Here is a 25116-nt window from a genome sequence, read left to right as displayed (position 1 = left end):
ATCCTGAAAGCGGGATTGGCTAGCAGCCAGGTAGGCTCCAGATTATGTCGACCTTCTTACGTCTCACCCCCTGCTCTACGCGCGTAGACAATCAACCCACCGTCTATTACCATCCCCTTCGTGGCACCCGTTACTTTGCTATGCCAATTCAAGTTAATCCTGTATAATCTGAGAATTAAATATTTTTAATTTTTAAATTTGTCAAAATTAAAGATTACTTGCAATCGCAATAATAAGAGAATTAAAATTAACTCAATTTATTGAAGCTTTTCATTATATGAAAAAATATATAACTGATCTAAAGTGTAATCTAATCGACTAATTTTTATATGGTCATTTCGCTGTTTTAACTTGTAATCGTATTATTTGACATTATTCTCACAAATTTGTAGCGAATTGTACATAGTAACAATCCTTGCGTATGTATAATATCTTTGTACATATTCTTTGACATTCACGTAACGTTAATCTAATATTTGAGTGCGATACTTAAGTTGATTTATCAATGATGTACGAAATCAGTCGTCCAAACGAAAGAAAAAAAAAAGTTTCCGATTTGTCCCCCAAAAAGAACCATAGCAATTTGGAATTGGTTCCCTCTCTACCAAGCTGTACGTCCGATTCCCTCGCGACTCGTCCGATCGGCACGCTACGATTCCAGCCGGACCCAAGTGTACGCTTACGTTACCGTTAATGGCTCGTCGCTGCGCAAGAAGACAGTCACGACGGATAGACGGCACGATCTTTTTGGAACGTTGGTACGTTCGCCAAAATAGACGCCGGCACGCGAGAGCAGCTCGAAGTAGGAGACGCAAGCGTTCCGGTCCGCGGCGTCTTGTCCCCCGGGAACGTGGGGACGGGAAAATTTCATGCAGCAGCCAATGCGATATTTATTTATTTACTCAATGTGCATAACGCTGCATCGTACGATTGTTGCTCTGGCCGAGGAGTTTGTTGAACCTGATCTCAAATGCGGCAGGTCGTGGAAATTTGATCACATGCGCGTCACATGCGCAGCCCTTCATTAGACTCCTCTCCATGTGATAATTAATATAGTTTTACATTAAATATTAATAATATTACTAATGATCTAATGGGAAATTTAGTATTTTAATGCTAGATTGATGATAGCATTGATCAGTAATTATGATATTTTGAAGCTTAACGATATTAATGGCAGTTTAAGGGTTATTTGATGAATGAAAAATTTATTCTATTGACTCGCTAATGGAACTTCAATTGGTTATATTTCTCTTGTTTAATGAAATAAATTCATCACGTTTAATCTTTGCTTATTGTTAGGACAATTGAACAATTACTGAACGTGTGTCTATTACATTGATCTGTATATCAAAAGTCATATTACTCATATATACAATACGTATTAATAAAAATAACAATAATATAATATATCCCCCATAAAAGTTTCTGTAATACTAAAAATTGACATTTGTTGAGAGAGAGAGAGTTTTTTCAGCATTGATAATTTGATAAGGAAGTGTTGAATTAAAATATTGATTTAAATTTATTTTGATGATATATCAACAGCATTAATAATAATAACAATATGTATTGACATTATATATATATATATATATATATGTATATATATTCATATATCATTAATAATATTCAATATATACTGGAGAACATGTCATACGTCTTAATATAACATTTGAAATTTTAATTGCCATTTGCAATGTTTATTCGATAATTCATGCAAAGACGTATTTATATGCATCTGCGTAACGTCTTTGACAGCACCGCTGTGTCACATTTATCGATGGTGCGCGTGAGCTTCGTATTTACGGATAGGTCGCTGAGTGTTCGTCACTAATTTTGGTACGCTCGAGTACAGAAATAGAGATTTATTATTGACTTAATATGAGTTTCATAATGTTTTTTTAGAGGTAACTTACATGATTTGCGCATGAGGAATGAAAATAGCGGATATTATTTGTTATATTTTATATTGCTTCGAATAAATTAAGAAAAGGGGAATAACCTAAATTTATTTGGAGTGAATGGTTTGAGCTTATTATTAAACCGATCGACGAATTGTTTAAATCTGATCGAGTAATATGAAGTGTAAGTACATGTTTTAACTAATCTATTTTAAAAATTTGTCTGTGTCTTTGGCGTGAAAAAAATGAAAATGAAATTACATTGATAACATTTAACTTTTCTTTTCGATGTACAATAAAAAATCGCTATCGATATAATTGATATACATATCGATCTTAGAGTTATTGTTTCATAGCTTTAGTTAAATAACTTTTTTTTTATGTTAATTAACTTTAGAAAGAATTTAAGCTTTAAAAATGGCTATGTGTTATTTGTTAATATATTTTATAATTGCAGGTGACTCATTCCCTTTTTCTTATCGATTTGTTAAAATTGCTGTAACTTTAGAAACTTTTTCCGTTTTTAATGTTTGGAAAAGTTGCTATTCTTCAAAATGTCCTTGCGTCTTTGTAGTTTTTACTGCAATACTTATACAATCAAAAACCATCAAATCATGCGCTCTTATTATTAGCTATCATTATTAATATCTGATATTATTATAAAATGATAATATCAGTTACGTTCCAAGGAGTAGCAAGAATTTCGCTATACGCGATTATAGTACATCAAATTAGAATTCTCTTTGCCTCGACGTGTCGGCGTCGCTATAACAGCGAAACGATGCATGAGTATCATGACCCGTTGCCGAAGATGTGACATCCTTGGTGACAGGAATCTCATCCCGTAGATAATAGAGAGCGAGGAGTTCTCTTTTTGCTTCGAAGGTATCACGACGTCATTAATATAGTCATGGGACGCACGCTAGAGACTCTATTTCTCACCCGTTCGTTTCTGCCTGCCGGGAGCAGGCGCGCAGTAACTCCGCGTTTATTCAAATGATGCTTTAGGTTGAACCTTGAGCGTCCTTTGGCGAAGGATAAGTAATCCTGGCAGATTCGCGAGAGGCGTAACTCGAGGAAGAAGCGAAGAAAGAAGTGAGGCTGGAGATCGGAAAGAGAAGGAGGAGAGGTATGTTCGAGGGTCAGGGATAGGATAGCAGGAAGAAGGAAGGAGGGGGAGAGAGAGAGAGAGAGAGAGAGAGAGAGAGAGAGAGAGAGAAATGGGAAGACTGCGAAGACGAGATGGGAGCGGGAAGGAAGATAGAGAAGACGAAGGGACGAGGAGGAAGAGGCGGACAAGGCCATTCGTTTCAATGAACGGCTCTCTGGAATGGGAGAGAACCGCCCCTTCACCTCTCTCATCCTGTATCCTCCCTGGCTCCTAGGGGATCCGGGAGATAGGATAGGATAGAACTCGGTATATAGGACTTTATGCGAGTCTTCTCTGAATAGAAAAACACTCGAGCAGAGGCCAGCGTGCACCGTGCTTGCCTTGCCCCCCTTCCATAGCGTCTCCTGCTACCTCTTCAGCCTCCTGGCATCTCTTCCGAGATTCCTCTCTAGCGTTGAATCTCATTTGAATGGAGCCCGCCACCTCGCCGTCTCTTCTTCCGCCATTGACTACTGCATGGATAGTCAGTTCTGCAGCTTCCTCATGGTATGAGGACCAATATGCTCGAAGCATGATGCGGCATGATGTGAGACGAAAGGTCTGGAGAGAGAATGAAGAGGTCTAAAGCGAGTAAGGATTGCATCAACATCCACAGATTTGGAAGTAAGGAAGAAGTTCCGGATTAACTCCGCTCTTTGGGCAATTCTTTGAAAGCTATTGAGACTTCTAGCACCTCGATCTGTTCAGAATTGTATATATCGGTGAAACTTTCAACCAAAAAAGTTTAACCGACAGTTTCAACAAAGTCTGCTATTAAGTTGAAAGATTAAAAATAATTGAAATACAAACGACAAATTTATTACCGATTCTGTGTGTACTAAAATAGTTTATTATCAATTGTTTTTCCAATACTAACAATATATGAATCTTTTTCGAAAGATTACCAATTAACTAATATTATAAAATATAGATTTAGTGTAGAGATGAATTTAGAATCACTTTTAAACTATATTTTTATGAATATTAACATAAACATGTAATGTATCTGGATCTCTTCAAATCTGAAATACGTATTTTATATTTGTGAAAACGTGGTATAAACGTATTATATACAAACAACTGCATATTACGTTAAGATATATAAAACGTAAGTTTGCAAACTCGGCAAAGACGCAGCATTCTTTTGCCGAAGAAAACTGTTGGTTGGCACATTACCAATGCAAAACGCAATACAATGCATGCCACTTCGGCAAATTCACCGCTCGTAAACTCTTTAATGTCCTGTAATTTCTTCCTCTATTCCAAATAGAACTTTAAGTTTTGCTGTGTCATAAAAAGATACCATTGAAAATATTTATTTATTATTTACATATTAGGTTATTAACCCTCATCTACATGAGTGGGTCATTTTGAATGCGGATGAAAATTTTAGTCTGCCGTTATTTTGGTACGGTTAATTAATATTGCAAAGCTGAAATGAGGGAGTAAAAAAACTTGGAACTTTTCTTTGTAGATTGCCGTAATGCAATTGTTTCGTCGTTAACTTAAAGCTAATCGTGATAAAATAAAAGTTTGGCTTGGGTGACTTGGACCCGTTAAATGTAAATTCGACAGATTTTTGCAGAAAATGAAACTTCGGTTTTAGTAAGTGCCTGTTTATTAGTGCTGTATTCAAGTATATGTGTTGTCTCTTCTTATAATTAAAACATATATTTATTGTAAAAAAAACATTTTTGCAAAAGAGGCATCTTGATGAAAGGATCGTTCTATTTTCTCGGAGTTATAAAATTGTGAATAAATAGTGTCAAAATCATTATATATTTAATAAAATATTTTTATTGCATTTCTTTTAAAAGAAAATACTCGACATACCTCTTATATCATTTTTCCGAACATATATAAAAATGATCCCATTTCAGTCGTGCAAATAATTATATTTTTGGAATAAATCAATATAACATTTGTTTTCTTAAAGAGTTCACGTTTTCTTCTTTTCAAAACACTACTTATTTTTATCTGTATCTTTTTTTTATCATAAAGATATGATTTTTGAAGAACAATTGATTATTGCACTTTTTTCATAAATTATTCTTTAACATTTTTTAGTATAACTTTTTCAATTATTACTAAAACCTTTTTATGTTTTGATATCCCGATTCTATACCTACATATATTCTGGCATTTCATTAAAAAAAAAAAAAGAAATTAATTATGCACTATAGAGGATTATTCTCTAATGACCTTGACATATGTTATCAAGGTCATGACTCGAGTCACCTTGGACAAATTTTAGCCGTTGCACATGATCTTAACAACATATGTCAAAGTCAAAGTTATTGGAGAGTAGTCCCTCATACTACATAATTACCAAAAAGAAAATATTTTCCGTTGTAATAATTACAGAACCAGTCAAAAATGTCGTGGATGACTTAGACCTAGACATGTAAATTAAGACTTTAAAACGAGATGTGTAGCTGGCAGTTAAAGGATATATTACAAGCTTTACATGTACTACTAAAAAAAATGTGATTTGTCTTTTTCTGTTTATTTTATTTGTACAATACTTAGCTAATCAACCTACTGTTACTATAACAAATGAACTGCAGTCTTTGCGTTTTCAACGCTATAAATTACTGCATTCTTGAGAGAAAAGTTAAAGAAAGTTACAAGTAAACATTCCATTTCCCTCGAGCACTTCTTTATTCCAAGTCGACAACGTATCGCTCCAGCTTCCGTTTGTTGCCATTTGAAGCAAGGAAGAGCTCGGGACTGAGTAAGCTCTAGTCGCGTCACCGGCAAAGGGCCAAGGTACGAGCGGCTATCTTTTGAGCGACTGGAACGACTGAGATGAGAATGCGAGACGATCGAGGGCCGCGCGTGAAAAATAAGTTGTGCCGGAGAACAATTAAGGAAATGATAGCCGTAAATTTCGGCGGATCGCGACCATGTTTTAAGGGCGTCTTTTCGCGAGAACGACGAAATTGCTTCCATCAATCCGACTCGGGACAAATTAAGGGAGAATCGACAAACCTGTTCAATAAACAAGAGCATACTCTCCCTTTTAGCTACATTTTTGTTGTAAAGTGACGTTAATGAGTTTTAAAAATATTCAAGATCTGTTGTGAAAACAAAAAAACATATTTTGAAAAACCTACGTTTTTAACAGATTTAATAAAGTAAAGAATAATGTTTTTTTTTATAATAAAATACTGTGTTTCTTTCTAAATATGTTTTTAATACTTCAAACATGCTTTAAATAGTATTATAAAAAAATATGATTAAAAACCTCGATTAAGCAACTTTTAAAGCAGTTTAAAGCATGTTTGAAATATGTTTTCATACGTGAATAATAGAAAAATATATAAATATTTTAAACAGTAAAAATTCTTTGGAAAGAAAATAGACATTTTTTTAATTAAAAATATTTCTAGCACTCATAACACAGTTATACAAAAATAGATCTTGTTTGGAGAATTGAATAAACGAAGTGTTTTCCGATGGACTTTTGTTTACTAAAAACGAATCCGGTCGCAGAATTGGCCTAATTAATGCCAGGTTTTCAACAAAATTGAGGTTAAATACAATACAAACTCATAATTCATATTAGGTGTTGGAATTAATTCGTAGCGTTTTTAATGAAAGAATGTTATTTATTTCACATGAGCATTAAAAAATACATTAATGAAAGTACTTCCCATCACTTGTAAAACGCTACGAATTAATTCCAACACCTAATATATTTGTGGCTTGTTTCTATACAAAATTAGCTAAAAACGAATTATACAAATGCGAAAATAAAATTTTTACGATTTTCTTTTGCAATTGCGTAGTTTAAATAGTGACTATATTATTGATAATTACTTATAATTATTGATAATATTATATTATTTTACATGTTTGTCGTTTCCTTAAATCAGTTTTATTTATATTTTTTTTCGTATTTTTTCATAATGTGGTTTTAAATATAAAATCGGGGTGCAGCGTAAACTGGCATACCTGTTGTAAGATAGACCTGATAAACCATAAGTTAACTTTATATAAAACTATTGCATTACACTGTTTGCGTCTTGCAAAAAAAAGAACAGTACAAAATATGTACATAAATTCTTTTTCGTCAGTTAAGATGGTATATACATGTGTGAACGAAAAACGTTTTATATAAAAGTGAAAAGGTTTTAGGAAAATCTTATATACATTTACTTGTAAGCATTTTGTACAGATAACCAGTGAAAGAAAAAGAAATAAATTTGTGGCATTACATCTACTATGTCAGCTCATTTTGGAGCCCATTTTATCAGACGTTCATTGCTTATTTTACGGAAAACTTAATTATGCCAAAACGAATATTATAAAAACTGTTATATTATTATACCTGATAGATGACATTTTCTAGTCGTATTTATGTTCCTAAAGTTTTATTTTTAGTTTTCGTTTAGGAAACATTATCTTAAAATAAAATAGTATCGATGACCTTCCTCTCAGTTATTAAAGAATTTATTAGCCTTTTCTTTATATTTAATAAAAATTTTAAATGGGGGGAAAATGCAATTAGTCATTGTCCTTTCGCTCTTTGCGTACGAATTTCCAAGATTTGAATAATACTTGCAAACTCAAAGGTCTGGTTTTTTTGTCCTTTAAAAAAGTTCTTTGAATTAAATACAAATTACAAATCCATTAAGAAGCAATTCAACAGCATGCTTCGATAATGCTCTTTTTTATTAACAAAATCTTATTTTCAAGAGGGATGATGGCGTAATAAACGGCAACGTCAATGTCTCTGGTCTAGCCTAATTGTCTTTTAAATGTTTCGTCATGAAACGAACATTAGCCAGCGTGGGGTTGATAACAGGTTCTCGCTGTATCGCTTCCTTAAGAATTCCGACTTGGTGCCACTAATTAACAGTGCAGAGGCCGGGTGTAATTTATGCGCGGGGCTCGTTACCAAACAGGTGGTGCTCGGTGGCTAATGACTTGGAGATACCAATAATTCATTGATTAATGCCGTGCGCTGAATTTGCAAGTCCAGTTATCTCGTATTTTCCGCACCCCAATAATAATTATCAAACACTCAAGCTTTCGATTGTAGTTCATTCACTCACATTTTGCATTGGAAAATAATAATTAAGATTTATACTTCTATTGCGTTCGTGGAAATGCTATTAGCGTTCTATCATTCTATCTTTGTTGTTTATTAGACATAAAACAAGGATAGAATGACACCTTATTTAATGCAACTGTTCTTACCAATTTGGTATTTTTCTTTCTTTTATTTCGTATTCTTTGAACGATCTTTATTGCATTTTTATTAACAGATATGACAGATATGCAGTTATAACATTTTTTATAACTTTTTAAATTTCAATATTTGACATTATTTTAACTCAAGCTTTTAATTATAATTCCGTGAATTGAAAAGCTATATTAATTAAAAAAGAATTATATTTGTGTTATATCAAAAATAACAATATAAAGTAAGTTTTCTCCAGAAGTTTTTCATTAAAAATGCACTAATATGAAAAAGCAAAAGTTTACATATTAATTTTTGTCGCAGCCTATCATAAAATCATGTTGTAGATTTATTAAATCTCATCCGCGATCGCACAGACAAGTAACCGCTGAACATTACGAAGTCTTTAAAGTGGACTGGATGAAACAGCGTATAATTAGATAAGGTGTAAGACGTATTTGGAGCGCGGCCATGCTGGCCCGTCGCCAGTGTTCAGCTTTTCGCTATAAACCTACGAAAAGGGTCAAGGGGGTGTCCCTGGTGAAGAGAAGCGAGGAAGCTCTACATTGGTTACATCGGTCGCATTGATCGTATGGCACGTGTGCGATTGGATAATTTCTCAGCCAACTAAAAAGTAAAAAAGGAAAGAGACACTGGGTACAATTTTTTTTTCTTTTTGTTGTTCACTATGTAAAAAAAGATATCAGTGTTCTAATTTCTGGCTCTGTTTGATAATTAAACATCATAGTCTATAGATTTGTTTTTATAACGTATGGATCGTTTTTATGATACTTTTATTTGAATTTGTTTCATGTTAATAACGGTGTTATTTTTCTGGTAAAAAAATTGGCTAGAATAAGGATAAAGAACAGTTATTTTGATTTATTAATAGTTGTAACTTTAATTTAATTATTATTGGTTTTTTTTATTTTTATTGTACATTATATAAAACTATTATATAATTTTATTACCATCTATTTACTTAACGGAAAACGGTCGTTGAGCAAACTCGTCATAGCAGGTGCACAATGTGTAGAATTAGCTACCATCAAAGCTAGGTTGTATTAAGCTAAAGCTTTACTTTGGACGCACGCACCACGTTTATCAGGCTACGAGGATTACGCTCCGAAGTGTCGACTCGTGTTGTTATCTACTAATTCCAATTAGCGTCAGTGATCTTCTGTGTTACCTTCAGCTCTAACTTTGGTTGACATATGTCTATGCGAAGGGATAATTTGGATTTCCGTCGCGATGTCACATTATGCCTGACATATATTTGCATTAAAAAAAAAACACTTTTATAAAAAAAGGCGAATACGTATTGCGATGAAAATAATGCTTTTTTGAACGAGAATGATATAATTATATATTTTATACTATGATAAGAGAAATATAACATTGAAATATATCTGTATTTTAATAGTTTTTTTATATGATGTTGAAAACACTTATATAATAATTTCCTATTGTGCCAAAACTAATCAAGTGGTTTTATTATTTTAGAGAGCCTCAGGGAGTATTTCACCAAGTACGGAGACATCACAGAGGTTATGGTTATGAAAGATCCCACCACACGACGATCAAGGTAAGTAATGTAAGATATGCATGCATATTGTATATAGCAGGACTAAATTACCTTATTTTTTTTTTATTAATTTTGATGGATTTTTTATTATTTCTATTTTTTGATTGTTTCTAAAAATTGAAAGATTTATATATTTCTTACAAATATTGATTTGATCTATCTATGAACATCTGTTAGAAAATATATATCAGGTACATCTTCACATATGAATAATCTGGTATACATTCAAATGTACTCGTAAAATTTCATAATGTCACAGCCACGTGTCACTCTTCCGGAAATTTTCATTATATTTCATTATTCTTTATTTTGGTTACTAAACGCCGAAAACGTGAATATGGTTGACATGCGAAGGCTTTGCTAAAAAGTATACTGATCGATAGGCTATGGACCTGATTTATTTATTTTTCTTGTTTTATTCACATAGGAAATGAAAGAAAATTATAACAAATAATATTTATAGCAGGGAAACTTATAACTATCAAAATTAATAATATTTCTAAGGTATAATGAGATAATCTTAAAAGAGAGTGATGTAGATTATTTTTAATAATATGATAACAGTTATGATGCAATAACTTTTTATAATAATTTTTCAAAAGAAATGCGTTTAAACAAAATTGTACGACCCAAAATGTTTTATGTGGAGTAACTAATGTGTTGCGAAGATGCTTATAGTAGCGTTTTTGATATTCGCTGTAAAATTAATTCACTGCGTTGTTCACATCACGAGGACTAATGCGCAGTATAATGCAATGATATATAGCGTGCTGCGAAAATCGAGTTTCGGGTCGAGTGTCGCTGTTAAGCAGAAAACAGAGTAACACCGAAGCGGATGGTAAATGCCAGAGCACACCAGCATCAGAGTAATTACCGGTTTTTAAGTGGAGGAAACGAGGGGCGAGTCCGACGACGAGGGTCGAAAGAAGAGGGACTGGTAGGAGGGTCGAAGGGGTGCGTCCAGCCGTTATATACAGTATACCCTGGTGTGAAAGGGAAGCGCGTGCGTCTTATCGCCCATCGAATGTAAAGCTGATATTTTATTATTGTAAGATCGACACAGAGCGTGACTTGTCAGTGCGTAAAACTATAGGTATCATTATTGAAACGTAATGGAAAGGCATTTTAAACGTAAATAAGTCCCTGCGATTATTCGATATGATGGTTTCAGATATTTTCCATTTTATTGCTTTAATCTTGATTTCCATTTTCCTAGAAATGAATGAGTTATATACAGCGATAGATACAACTCAAATGCGTGAAACTTGCTTATACACTTATGAATACTTCAGAAATAATATACATTAGAAAATAATATACATTAGAAAACATCAGAAATATAGAAATGATTATTGTATTTTGCAATTATAAATAAAGTAGGAAAGATTCATTAATTAGAACAGTAAAAAGTTCTATATTACACTTTTTGCAGTATTATATAATTAAAGTACAATCAATAGAATGTAAATATAAAAAGTAACACGTGTAAAAAAAAAGATTATCTCTCTCTCAATTATACATTTTATTTTAATTAAACTTTCTTTCGAAATATTTTTCTATTTGCAACTTTAAATCGTGAATTTTTCTACACATAATCTTTCTTTCTGTATACTTTTCATATTTATCTCTTTATTTCTAGCTATTCTATATGTAATTATATTTTACCTATTCAATCTTTTTAATTTTAAATTTTATGAATTTCATAGTGCACAGACCTATTATGTATTCAAGTCCTTAATATCCGCCATTATCAACACTAAAGTCTTTACATTATAAAAGCGCGCCGTCAAAACGTTTGTGCAGTGATAATCGCAGTCGAATTGTCGCTGTTTAAATTGCCGTCTCTGGCGCTTATGCGCTGGTTACCTCTTGTGCCGTGCATTTCTCCGTCTAATTAATTGGCCAGAAACTTTCGGGCCATGCCCGCCAACCTTCTCTAATTATTCGTTCCTTTCATTCCCGCGGGAGGAGGAGGAAGGAGTAGGAGATTGGGACACGAAGGAGAGAAGGAACTGCTGGACAACAAAACGAAACAGGGGACAACTTACTTCCATCGAGTTACAAAAAGCACAAGCAACAGCCGGGCCTATTCGCACCAGCTTATTAAGCGAAAATAAAGCCCGCAAAATCAAAAAGCATTTCCCACACCCTTTCGGCTCCTTGCATTTATTCGTGACTTTCTTTCTCTCTCCCTCTTCCTCTGAATTTTTGTGAATCTGCTCCCTTCTAGAGCAGAAGTCTCTTCTTCCATCCGTGTCCTGAATAGTTTGAAGTCCGCTGACAATTAAGAGTTTTATTCTTTCTTCCTTCCACCGACGAACTCGTTATGAACACGTCGAGCTGGGTAAGTCCGTTTCATCGCCGAAAGGAAAGGCCGAAAATTGAGATTTTAGCGTTCGGAGATTAACAGAAGTATCTTCTTATTGTTAGTCCGAATTACACATACGATGATTAATTAATGAAGATTCTTACACTAATAGTAAGTGCTGAATCATAAAATATAAAGAATCTTTCTGATTTCTTTAGGGAGATAATCTATTTAGTCGAAGAACATTAAGGATGCAAATAATATTTTACCAGCAAAATCAGTCTACGTTGCAAGATTCGCGAGCTCCATGAGTTATCGTTATAGATTAATCGAAATGTGCCGTCGATAGATTTAAATTTCTTTCGTCGTGATATAAACGGGGTATTTCTCGGGTAGGTGGAGATCGTTTAAGGGTTGGGCGCAACGGAGATGGCGAGTGGAGGAGACCGAATGGAGAGATAGAAGGGACCGTCCGGGAACTGGAGCGGTTGAATCCCTCAGCGCCACGTCGTAGCTCATATCTGCCGCAAGGGGACGCGAATCCTGTATGCAGGGGTTGAGGTATGGGGTTACTCTGCGGGTTGTAAATTAATGGTTAGCCCGTGGCATGGTGGGGTTCGGCCTAAGGGTTCTGGTTGATCTATGGGCGGCATGTGTGCCAGGTCAAACGGGCCTTGCCCACTGATACGGGAGCGAAAATATCTCTCTCTCTCTCTCTCTCTCTCTCTCTTCTTTTACCATATTCTGTCTTGCTCTTGCTTTGTCATCCTCTTTCTACTGGTTGCGCTGGAGTATAAAATCGATAACATTTTTGATAAAACTGCTCGCAACGAATAAAAGCAAGACTACCAGTGGATATACAAAAACAAGTATTTGAACGAAGAAATAATTAGATAATTTAATGTGTATGTTCTACATCAACATTGCATATACTTATAATTATGAAAATTCGTTAAAGATAATTTATCATCCAAACGGTTGATTGTATCTTATGTCTCAAAGATTTTTTTTTTTAAATGATGCTTAATAAGATCGATCATTTTCATTATGCAATAAATGAAATGGTTAATGATTTTATATTAAATTTAATTTTTAAAGATTTTAAAGTTTTAGAGCAGAAATTTCTGATATAATAGTTTTACTTCCTTCTTCTTTCAAGTTCTGCAATGAAGTTGATTATTTCAATTTTAGAATATGTTCTCTGTCGCTTAAAAGCTATTATTGTTCGCTGAGTTGACTGCCATTGCATTTACATTAATTTTTATATGCGCTTTTGGAATATAAAAGTAACGCGATGCAGTCGAGTCAATCGCCCTTTTACGAGCTTTCTAAATGGTCGCAATACCAATGAAATTCTGATTGCAATCGATGTATAATAGCGAATATTCGGATGTAGTTAGGTTTCTATTCTTGAAATTGCGCTTTAAAAAAGTGCAATGTGCATTAGAAAGTAATAACTTTTTATTTTTTATTTCTCATTTTATTGATCGTTTTTAACACAATACTAAAATTATAAAACCATATTTTGTGCAAACTGGATATACATTTAATCTTGTGTAGAATTCCGTAAACCACTATCAAAGAGAGAAAGAGAGAGAGAGAGAGAACGCTTGTTTTTTAAAGTTAAACAATACATTTATTCTAATATTCTGCTTGATTGTTCCATTAATTTTTTTATTTTGACCTTTATGCGATACGTTAGAATTTTGTCAGTGCGCGTAATAGTTAAAAACTTTTTAAATAAATACGACGTTTATGTTTAGCAAGATATATTTACATTTTGAAGGATTCGCTTGTACAAGATTGCTTCCAGACTGTTAAGATACTTCTATACAATCGTTATTCCTCATTAAATGTATCGAAATTCTCATTTCTGGCGATTTTGCTTCTTTTAAGGAAGACGAGCACAGACCCTCTTCCCTATCGACAGTCTCATTTCCTGCCTCAAACTTATCAAGACAAATACACTTTGAGCACGCTCCCTCGAACGCCTCTTGCCGTTCATCCATTGGAAAATATCTCTAATGAACAAACTATCCGATTTGAGCCCGCGCTGCACCATTTCGACACATCTTCTTCTCTCTTGGCCTTCCTCTCGCCATGCGAGAAAGTTGCTGCCTTCGATAGCTAATCTCAATTTCGTCACGATATATTTGTTACGAGCTTTCATCAAGACCTTTCACCTTCCCTTTCAGTTCCACGCTTACTTGAATACACTTCGATACGTGTAAAATATATTTCTGTGGTATAATAAATTATTATTTTTGATTGAAATTTGTAGATATCAAATTATATAAAGATAATTGATAGAAGTTGAAAAGAAGTAAAAAATTAAGTAAACATCACATATCTTAATAGGATTTCTGTTAATAAGAGAAATCTGTTTTTAATCGAATGTGAAATTTATTAAATAACATGGAAAAAGAATAGACTTAAATTGTTTAAGAGAAATATTGTTTTGAATTGAAAAATTAAAATTGAAAAATTGGACCCCATATTCTTAGAATATTAATTATCCTCGTTTTGATCGAAAAGTCTGACTTTTCTTATCTAGTCTATTTTTATTCTTTATTTTAGTTCTTAATTATAAGAAAGCATATAAAATAAGATTGACAGGCCTGATAAAAGATGATGGCGTGTATAGAAGGCGAAGGAGACTATCTTTCCGACGGGGCAATCTGTTAATTCGATCGTAACTCGTCGTTAAGGGAGAATTTAGTTGGTACTTGCCGACGGTAATTACACGGGTTTTGCGGCACATGAGGTGGGGCAAGACGCGATTCGCCACGAAAGGCGAGAAAACGAAGGAAACTCTGAAAGAGAAAGAGGGAGAGACAGGCAGATGCTGGCTGAAGTAGAATTTATTGGGCGATAAGCGCTGTGCAACTTTCTTCCCTTACGATCGTCATTCTTTATCAACCCACTCGTGGCCGACAGTGGCGTATCGGCGTACCAGGATAGACTAGGTTTTATGAATCGGGATTATTAAGGTCTTTCTTAGATAATAGATCTTTCCTCTCCTTCCCCTCTCTGCATCATCAAATGGAAACGTCGTAGAGAAATCCAGGTCCTTCGTCTTTATGTATCTCGTAAATATATCAGCCGCTATTTAAAATCATTCTTGTACATATATTCACCAATCGACAATTCTTGCAAGTCATAAATCCAGTTTGAGAATCTTAATCGGGCACATATTTTATTGATGCTGTCATCAATTCATATTTTAAGGGGCGTATCTCAAAAAAAGCATTAAATATCTATTTTTAGTAAAAGTTGCATCTTAATTGCTTTTATTTTTCTCTAAAAAATTTTTTTCCAAACAGGCATTTTTTGAATTCAACAAAGTAAAATGTCCTTTTAACAATAATACAATATAGAATTATTTTTAAACATTATTATTAAATCGGTGAATACAGAAAAAGGACGAGTCGTATTTATCATATTTTTTAGAATTAACAAAAAGTTGTTTAATTTTAATTCCAATGAAAAAATTAACAAAATTGCTTCTGGGAATTTAAATATGAGATATATTCGATAATATATTTGAAACATTTTTGGTTTCCCTGAAATAGTCTATTAAATAAAATTTAAAATTTGAACTCATATTCTTTCTGTAAGTTGGTAAAAAAAAATCACGAATTGTATAGTATGCTTTACTACTGATACTTTATTTTAAATTATGTTAATAATTTTCTTTTTTATGTTAATTAATGAAATAATTTACACAAAGCAATTTTAAAAACTTGGTGTTAAAACACTGACTATTAAAATAACTTTTTTGATTGTTCTTCAAGCTTATACGATTAGTCGTTTTCCATTCGAAAATATTATCAAAAAGTTTCTACATTCTAACAAGATATAACATACTATTTTGTTTTTCAAATTATATGAGTTTTGAGTTCGTGTCTTTTTATACACCCTGACAAGTGTCGTATTTGCAATGAAAGCATATATCTATACCCATTTCAAGATCAATGAGAAGAAAAACTTATTTTCAAATACAATTAGAATTCCAATAAAATTTTGTTTTTTGTCTGCATTTATTGATTCTATTTTTTTAAATCTTTTTAATTGATCTTTTTTATTTCATGATGTAAGAGAAAGATATGATAGTATTAAGAATCCCATTTGGGTGAATCAATCAATGTCTTATTATTGGGCAAACAGATCCTTGGTTAATGCAATATAAAATAATTTAGTTGAAACAAAAAATTTGATTACTCTAACGTTTTACTTATCTTTGATGAACACAAAGTAAAATGTTACAATAATCAAATTTCACTTTATTGCCAATCAAAGATCTGCTTGCTCATATCGAAACAAGAGATTAATCGAGTCAACCAAATGGGATTCTCAGTGTATGAAAAATTCACGGAGATCTGCGACGTCTGAACACAAATTTGGAAAAACATTCGGAAGACAGGATGTGTACATTTTGATGAGGTTAAGAACTCTTCTCATTAATTGTTCCATACATTGCGACACGCAATAATAGTAGCGTTTATAGATAGAACTTTCGAACTGTTTTCTGGGCATGCGGTTCGGCCGAAGGTGGTCGGGTCACGCGTACCGATCGTTTCCCGGATGTTATAAGGCGCACTCTAGCTGATAGCCGTGCACATGACCGTGCGCCCGGGATAGACGATAGAGGTCTTGAGTAATTTATCAGGGTGCCTGAAGGGCGTGGGTGGCGATGGGCGTAGGTGATGCGCGCGGCGAGCGCGAAGATCCGTGACCAGCGCCGTGGTGCGAAGTCTTATCTGCTCAGCGGGCGAGCACACGAGGGTGCTCATCTACTCGCCGTTAGTTAGCGATGTTAGCGATCTCAGTTCTCGTTGTGGCACAGAAACGTCACAGCCGCGATATACACGTAGCCCGACCAGCTTGAACCCAGTTCCCGTAGTCTGATATAGACACGCTCGTAAAATGATACATTTAACACATAAAAATCAGTCGGTACAAATAACGAGATAAAAGACTTAACTTTTTTCTTATTTATTAAATTTGCCGTAATAGTTACGGGAGATTAATGTTGTTGAAAGACACGTTTTTTAGAGATTGCTTCTTGGATTTTTCAGTTTGTTATGAACAATAAACGTATACAATATATTCTAACATGACATTTACGTATGTCATCTTGCAGAGAAGTAATTTTTCGTATATTAATGATTTCATTAAATTGTTAAGTAAACGATTCAAATAACATTTTTTAAATTAATTTTGTATAACTTTAAAATCTTTAACTATTAATAGATCGATGATTTTTGTTATTTTTAATATTGAAGACACTTAAAGGGCAATGAAGCTTTGTTGAGATACTTCTAATTAATATTACTTTTAATTATTAGTTAAGACATCCGCAATTATGTTCACAACATTTATATGAAATTTAATTAGTATATTTTCAGAAAGTTAAGATAGAAAAAGATATATGTTCCTTATCGTACAAAACTTTGTAACTTAAACTTTGTGTAGTTACATTAAATTAGATGCTTAACGTACCGCATAATACGGAATAAATTAATTTCTCATTCCTATTATAAAAGAATGTTTTCGCAATTTAAAAATATCACTATCTACTTTTCATTGGTTGTGCAAATACAATTAGTTGAAACAAAAACGAACATATAAATACGGAATAAAGAACGAAGTGTTAAAGGCGATCGTGATAGCGGCAAAGTATGTACGTATATCAGTGTTTTAGGAGAAGGGGTTGCGGGGAGGAAAGGCGCGAAATGTGGAGGATGCGGAGGTGGGTTAATGTGAGTCCGCGTAAGGACACCCGCTGCGCCCTGCGGGAGTTAACGCGGGAATCGCGTGTTCCCTCTATGAAGCACGGAACGCCGCAGGACGTAAGGAAGAGAGACGACTGGAATGAAGAAAAATAAGATAGAGAGAGAGAAAGAGGGATGCATGGTGATAAATTTTTCTCGATTATTTTTCCACTTGTGTTCATCGAAAGGAATAAACGTGTCGATGATGACAAGTGACGATTGTTTCGATGCTTTGATTTTATTTTACCAATTCTTCAATACACTAGCAAAAGAAATTTGATTACAGTAGAAAAATCAAACACATATAATTATATTTGGGTATTATGTCAATTTTTTAATCAATTTTTGTGATTTTACAGGGAAAGGATGATTTTGCTGAAATATTTAGGTAGATACACATTTAAAAATGATTTTATTGAACCATTAAAATAATTGTGTATGAGGAAGCATAATGAACAATGTACATAATTATTTTAAGAAGAAAATTATTTTTCGATTTGTATCCATCTAAATTTTACAGATTAGATTTAGAGATATTTTAACAAAACCGTTTTTTTGTTCAAAATCTGTTTTTAGAAGCTCCACAAATTGCTTGCAAATCATAATTATAATTATAGCTATCGTTTCATGAACGAAATCGTAATTTCTATGGGAAAAAATAAAATTTACACAAAGATTGTAACATTTTCTTTTACGGTATTTTTTCCCACTTAAGTGTTATGCTTACTACTATGTACGAGTACATGATGTAACGCACATATTACGTCATGCGTCTCCAAGAATCCGCGTTACGGTACGCCAATAATCGCGGTGATATCCACGCTTTACACCGCGTTGCCACGATACACGAGGAGAGCACTTTTATAGACATACCTTACACCGTTTCGGCTGCTCGAGTCGGCGCTTTTATGGCGCGCGCTCTCTGTAATGCTCCAGCATTACGCAACGCGGATGCCTTATAACGCCGTGAAGTAAACTCTTATATTACGGCAGAGAGAATAGTCGGCGCTACGATGCGGTAACGGTGATTTGTTTTCCGCTTGACAACTTTTGAGTACTCGTGCAGTAACGACCACTGTTTCCGCATCCGTATCGCGGACGGTCATGGCCATCGTCAGCATAACGCCATAAACGCGGACCATAAGTTTACGACTAAGAAAAGAGCAAGTAAATGTAAAATCACGCCTTGTTGTGATATCGCTAATACAACCCTCCAGGCAATAATGATCGATGATGATTAATGGAAACTCTTCGCAATAATGTATCCCGCGGATATGATGAAACCTAATCAAGTCATAAGCGCACCTAAAGCCGGTTCTACGTTAGTTGCAAGCTGATCGCAAGTTTGTTGCGATAGCCAATGTGAAGCGTTGATTTCAAAATGCAAGCTTCAGAGGCTTAATGGCTCCATTTAGTAGAAAAAGCAGCTTTGCGAGTGTTGTATAAAACCCGTTCTACAATTGCGTAATCGTACTGTAAGTGATTGTAGTTATAAGAATTGATCAATCACAATCAAATATGAAAAGAAATATTCTACTTTCATTGATTAATCCTTGCAAATATCATTTACAAATACGCTTACATAATTGTACAGATTTAAGATTCTATAATACGATTGGTTTGTACATTATTTAGATCCAGCGAGAAACAGAAGGATAAGACCATTCATATTAAAGAATTACAACAGTTGCGAAACTGTAACTTTTTCTTCTGAATGCAGATAATAACTCGCGTTCCTCGATTTTACTGAAATTTTTTTACGAATAGAGTAATTCTGATATTTATGCCGTAGAAGTTAGAAAAAAATAGGAGTGGGATTATTTACACAAACTCTGTGATATATTTTTATGATAGTTTATGATATATTAGTATTGTGCTATGATTTCAGTTTTTTACTGTTAATACCGATAAAATCACTCAGTTAAATCGATTTGTCAATGTAGTAAGAGAGAGAGTAGCAATCATATATCATATCCTGCATAAAATGATTATTGCAGGGAGTGCAAAAGGCTTAATGTTTATTTGGTTATACATAAGTGGAGAGAGATAATAAAGAATAAAATATAGCAAAGTAAAAGTGTACTATTAAACTTTGTTCAACTTGATGTTTTATATATTCCATCTGTTTAGGAGGGAGAAGGGGGGGATATAAGGCATTTTTAACAGGCGAGATTTATGCCTAAAACATACAAAGTGCACAGATTGGATTCAGGGCATTAAATGCATTACATGAAATATGTGTGCGTATCTAATATTATAACACTTAATATATGCAAAAGATTAAAATTATTATCTATTGAACATCATATATATATATATATATATATATATATATATATACACATATTTATCATTTTTAGTCAATAAAACTTTGCAAACACATTTTATATAAGTTATTGTATCATTTTACATCTTATTTCTAAGCATTTGTCATTTCAAATTTTTTATGAACCGTACATTCCACCTATGAGTAGTCATATATTCTATCGTTGTGAGATGAAATGCAAAAGTTTTAAAAAGGTTTTTTTTTTTAATGTGGAAAATAATTATTTCGAATTCCTAATATATTTCCATAATGTAAACAAAATAAAGGTTTTGTTGATAAAGTTCATTTACTTTAAATAGTAAATAACAGATACTTGATAAATTAAGTTTTTTGTTAGATACAAATTTTTCGTATATACCGAAGTTATCCTATAATTGATCGTTGGCAGAAACGTAGAAGCGAATAAAATTATCCCGATCGGATGTATATTTAATTTCTTCGAAATTCATCCCTGAAGATGATTTACGCGTAAGCGACATTTTATGGACGAGGACCCGACATTTTCGTGCGATCGCAATCGCCGTGAGTGTTTGCGCGACGACACCTGTGACCGCGTTCCGTCGGTGCACGCTTGCATCGTAGAATTTCTATTTAGACACACGATATTAATAAGCGATGTCGGAGGTAGATGCGCGCTCCGAGAAACATGCTGCGATTCCGAGCGGGTGAACAAGATTAGTCTGCAAAAATTTTCTGCTGCTGACGCGCCGCGATTTATTAGCATCTGACCGTATGGCCGCGAATTCCGCGCTCGCGAATATATAAGCCATGGCACGTGTCGCGACGCGTCGCGTCGCGACGCATCGCGTCGGGTCGCGTTGTACCGCGTCGTCGTTACGCGACTTGGCGTCGGCTCGTGTGAATGCAGCCAGCGACGTCATTAAGAAAATCACGTGGACGGATCCGTCTGGGATTTAATGGTTGTTTGCTGCTTCCAAACGTGCCAGACTGCGTCCCTTCTGTTCTGCATCTACCTTGTATTTCTGTTAATTTTATAGTCGCGCGCCAAAAGTTGGTACGTCAAACATCAATCTCTCGGAAGGTGAAATTTAAACTTTGTCGTCAATAAGCAGACACGCACAATCTTAGGTAACACTTTCAAACTTATTATTAGAAAATCAAATTTTAACTTTTCATGAGAGGACGACCCAAAAGACAAGCAGGACTATACTTTGAATAACTCATTAAAATTTGAGATAAGGATTAAGGATTAACTGCAGAACAAATATGTCGTTTTTATAGCGTAATAAATAGAAATTATTTTATATTACTGCAAAATATTTTTATGTCTTGAACCTTTTCCATTTTTTTAATCTATTTTTAATATAAAAGATGTGATTTTGCAGTCATAAAGATTAAGAAAACAAGTGTTTAAGATAGCAGATCGTATAATGTATTTTTTCTCATAAAATAAACACATTGAAAGATAAAATCTCAGAACGTAGCAAGAAATAATAGTGATGGATTCTCATAAATATTCCGGAGTAAAAACTCGACCCATTTATAACATTTAAATGATACACTTTTCGCGAGTGATTGAATGAACAGCTTGATTCTAAATTGTAAACTGTTTTTATTTGATATTGTATGAAATATTTTTATATTTACTATGTATAATGACGTTAAGCATGATTAATGTTGTACAATATTGAGGAAAACGACTGATAGTCTGCCATGTGCGGCCGCATCCCTGATAACATATCTCGAATAGTGTTCCCCGCGTACGTTGCACGCGCGATGAAGACGATGCACAATGTCGAGATTACACTTAAGACACAACCGACGTATCTTACGCAGCGATCTCTCGATTATCTCCCTACGTTCAGAAACTTTCCTCTTGTTTCATCCTTAATTCTTCCTTATCTTGTCATACAGAGCTTGGTACCAACATTTTATTTGCACACCTTCCTTCTCAGTTCCCACACGGAAAGAATGGTTTTGTTGAAATATCTAAAAATTTAGTTAAATACAGATATCTGAACATACAATAATTTCGTTTGTAAAATCAGTATCAGTAAAATAATTATAAAAAATGTTTAAACTGGTTTCTAGAATGACTGGTTCCTTAAAACTTTTTGCAATATTTCAGCAACATTTTAGCGTTTTACATAATTATTTTGATGGTCTAATAAAATTATTTTCAGATCTGTTGTGCGGGATGCACCGCGCGGAAAGATTCGAGTGAGAAAACGGCACAAGATTGATATGATACGCGACAGTAAAGAGAACTCCGTTTCTTTGTAATTTAACAAAAGAATTTTCTTTAATATGCACAGTTACAAATTCAGAAAATATAATTAATTAAATATTAGATTAACAGAACATTAAATGCGGTCACCTTTTCCAAATAGTAGTTGGAATCGCGGTGATGGAAAATCTCGGCGATTTTCTCGGCACTTCTCGAAAAGATTCATTTTATAGCGGTTTTCACTAAGCGGTTAGCACGGCGGTTTTACGAAGCGATATAGTAGCGAGACTATGACTCTAAGAACTCTAAGAAGTCTAAAACTCTAAGGACTCTAAGAAACAGGACGGTGAGATCGAAGCATTTATTGTTTTCGGCCTGGGCTTTCTTTTTGGGAGAAATCCAATAAAATTTTGCCACAATCGTAATTATTACGTGGCATTAGTTGTACAAAATTGATTGGCGCTTTGGATTCTTTTCTAACGACGTTCAACGTAACAGTCATGCGCGACAGAAAATCCGTACGTGAGATTGGTGACAGCGCGTGACGTACAATTGAATTGTTCTAGAACTTTCGATTGTCCATTGCCGGTGCCTGTTTGCGTGTACCGAATTGGTTTAAAAGAACAAAGAATGCCAAATCGATGATTTTAACGAGGATTAAGATCATGCTCGAGATGAAATCACGAGCTCACTTTATGCGTGCGTTCAATGACAATTACTGTCGGTCGACTGAAAGAATTCTTGCTTTTCCCGAATTAACGATCTCAAACATCTGTATTTAGGTAAATTTTTAGATACTTTAGTGTACAATAATTCTCTCTTTGCATATTTAATTCTTAATTAAAATGTTTTTAACAAAAGTTTTATGGTTTCGAGAGCACTTTATAACGACGTGATTAAATTGTTGAAAAATGTTAAATTTTTCAAAATATTTTACATTTAAAAAAAATCTAATTATGCCGTTATAAAATGCTTATGAAACTATGAAATGTTTGTTGGAAATATTTTTTTATTTTTCCATTGTTTTTAAGATATTCGCTTAGAAAAAAATTGATTTTTTTCAAGACACCTGTAAGGCCACTATTTCATTTGTGTTTTTGTCGTATGATAAATTGTTTAAGTATGTTGATTGGCTATAGGATAAATAGATCCAAGCATCTTTCTGTCCTGCACATATTTGTCAAAAAAGCACAACAAAAATGCACAAATAATGTAAAACCTTTAAATCGAATTTAGTTAGCAGTTAAAAAGTTTATTTTCGTGATTAGGTTCTGCTCTAAATTTATAAAAAGTTTTTAAATTTTTTTTATTTTACACATCGAACTTTCCTTGCAAATAATGTTTATAACACACTGAAAAAAGAGTCTGATAATAGCTATTAAATGTTTAGTAAAATAATTCCAATTGAAAGTAAATAATTGAAAGTAAAACTTTGATTATATTAATCAAACATTTTATTTCACTAAACGTTTGATAATTATTATCAAACTCTTTTTTTAGTGCAACGTCAAAAAAAATAACATCGAAATTACAATGCAAATAATTTCTAATGGCGTATTTTATATCGATCTAATTATGAAAATAATTTTACAATGCTATTCATTGATCTATATTAAGATGACATTTTCGCGCCGTCTCGATGCACGATTGCTTTTTTATGTTATATTTTATTGTAAACTAAGTGCGATGTAAGATCATTTAAAATCTTGTCCCAATTACTTATTATAATAAATCATTAATAAATTTTAGAAATTTGTTCTGTCTGAGCTGACCAGAAGTGACGTTTCAGACGAAACATTATAAGCATTATTCAACGGTTTTAATTGCGATCGATCTAAAAGCGAGACACGCTAGGCATCGGTTGGTCTAATGCTCGTTGCACACGATAGTGCATACGCGGCCAAACCATTATTGTCCTGGAGAAAGGGGAGGATTACATTCTCTACAGTACTATATACTAACCGAGCTGAACAAACCATATTGTATCTCACTGTCATTTGCTAAACGTAAGTGAAACCACGTAATGGATGTAAATTTGTTATTGGCTAACATATAGTTTAATTACTTTACACGATGCGATAATCGATTGTGAAATTGTTTTCCTCCCCCTCTTTCTCTCTTTCTCTCATTATTATTCAATAAAAAAGTTCTATATTTTTAATCCTCAACTATACCTATACATATATGTATATATAAATCTACATTTAAGTTCCAAAGTGTTTGAAGTACAGAAGAATAAGTAAATCTCTGTTTCATGGCGATTGATAGAGGCAGGTTCAAAATTTTTTATCTGCAATAAAATTTAGATCCTTACAGTATTAATCATACAACAGATTACACAAGCATCAAAAAATTTTTTGCTCCGGATCCAAACGGTTATCCATTGCTATAGTTGAAGGTTATATCATAATTAATAAATTAGAAAGTATATAAAACTTGCATATTAAACAATTACAATTCTATCTTCTTTTCTCATTTCAAGATTTGGAAAAGGCGTGAGATGTGTTGGTTGATCCATAACATGAAGCAAAAATAGCGTTTATGCGGAAGTTATCTCGAAAATACCGTCGAAAAATAACTCCCTTGCTGAAGTCGTGTAAAATTGTGTGAGCTATCGCTTTGAATATGTAGATGTCTTTAGATATCAGAATAGGACGTGGTATGGTCGGCTTGGTTGGTGGCTATACGAATGG

The 25116-nt window shown here is 33.6% G+C and overlaps 1 protein-coding gene across 7 annotated transcripts in view; it reads left to right on the top strand.

The window, feature by feature from the left end:
• Positions 1 to 25116, top strand: part of Rbp6 (RNA-binding protein 6) — a 748725-nt gene that overhangs the window by 288968 nt on the left and 434641 nt on the right. For all 7 annotated transcript variants that reach the window (XM_087403540.1, XM_087403538.1, XM_087403543.1 and 4 more), the window contains one exon: positions 9746 to 9827. In XM_087403540.1, coding sequence (XP_087259666.1) covers positions 9746 to 9827 — 82 coding nt within the window. The remainder of the gene's footprint in view (positions 1 to 9745; positions 9828 to 25116) is intronic.

This window comes from Acromyrmex echinatior, chromosome 2, assembly GCF_024713525.1.
Source record: "Acromyrmex echinatior isolate Ae372 chromosome 2, ASM2471352v2, whole genome shotgun sequence".
NCBI classification, from domain to species: domain Eukaryota; kingdom Metazoa; phylum Arthropoda; class Insecta; order Hymenoptera; family Formicidae; genus Acromyrmex; species Acromyrmex echinatior.
Note: the sequence above shows the minus strand (reverse complement) of the source record. Positions and strands in the feature narration are given on the sequence as shown.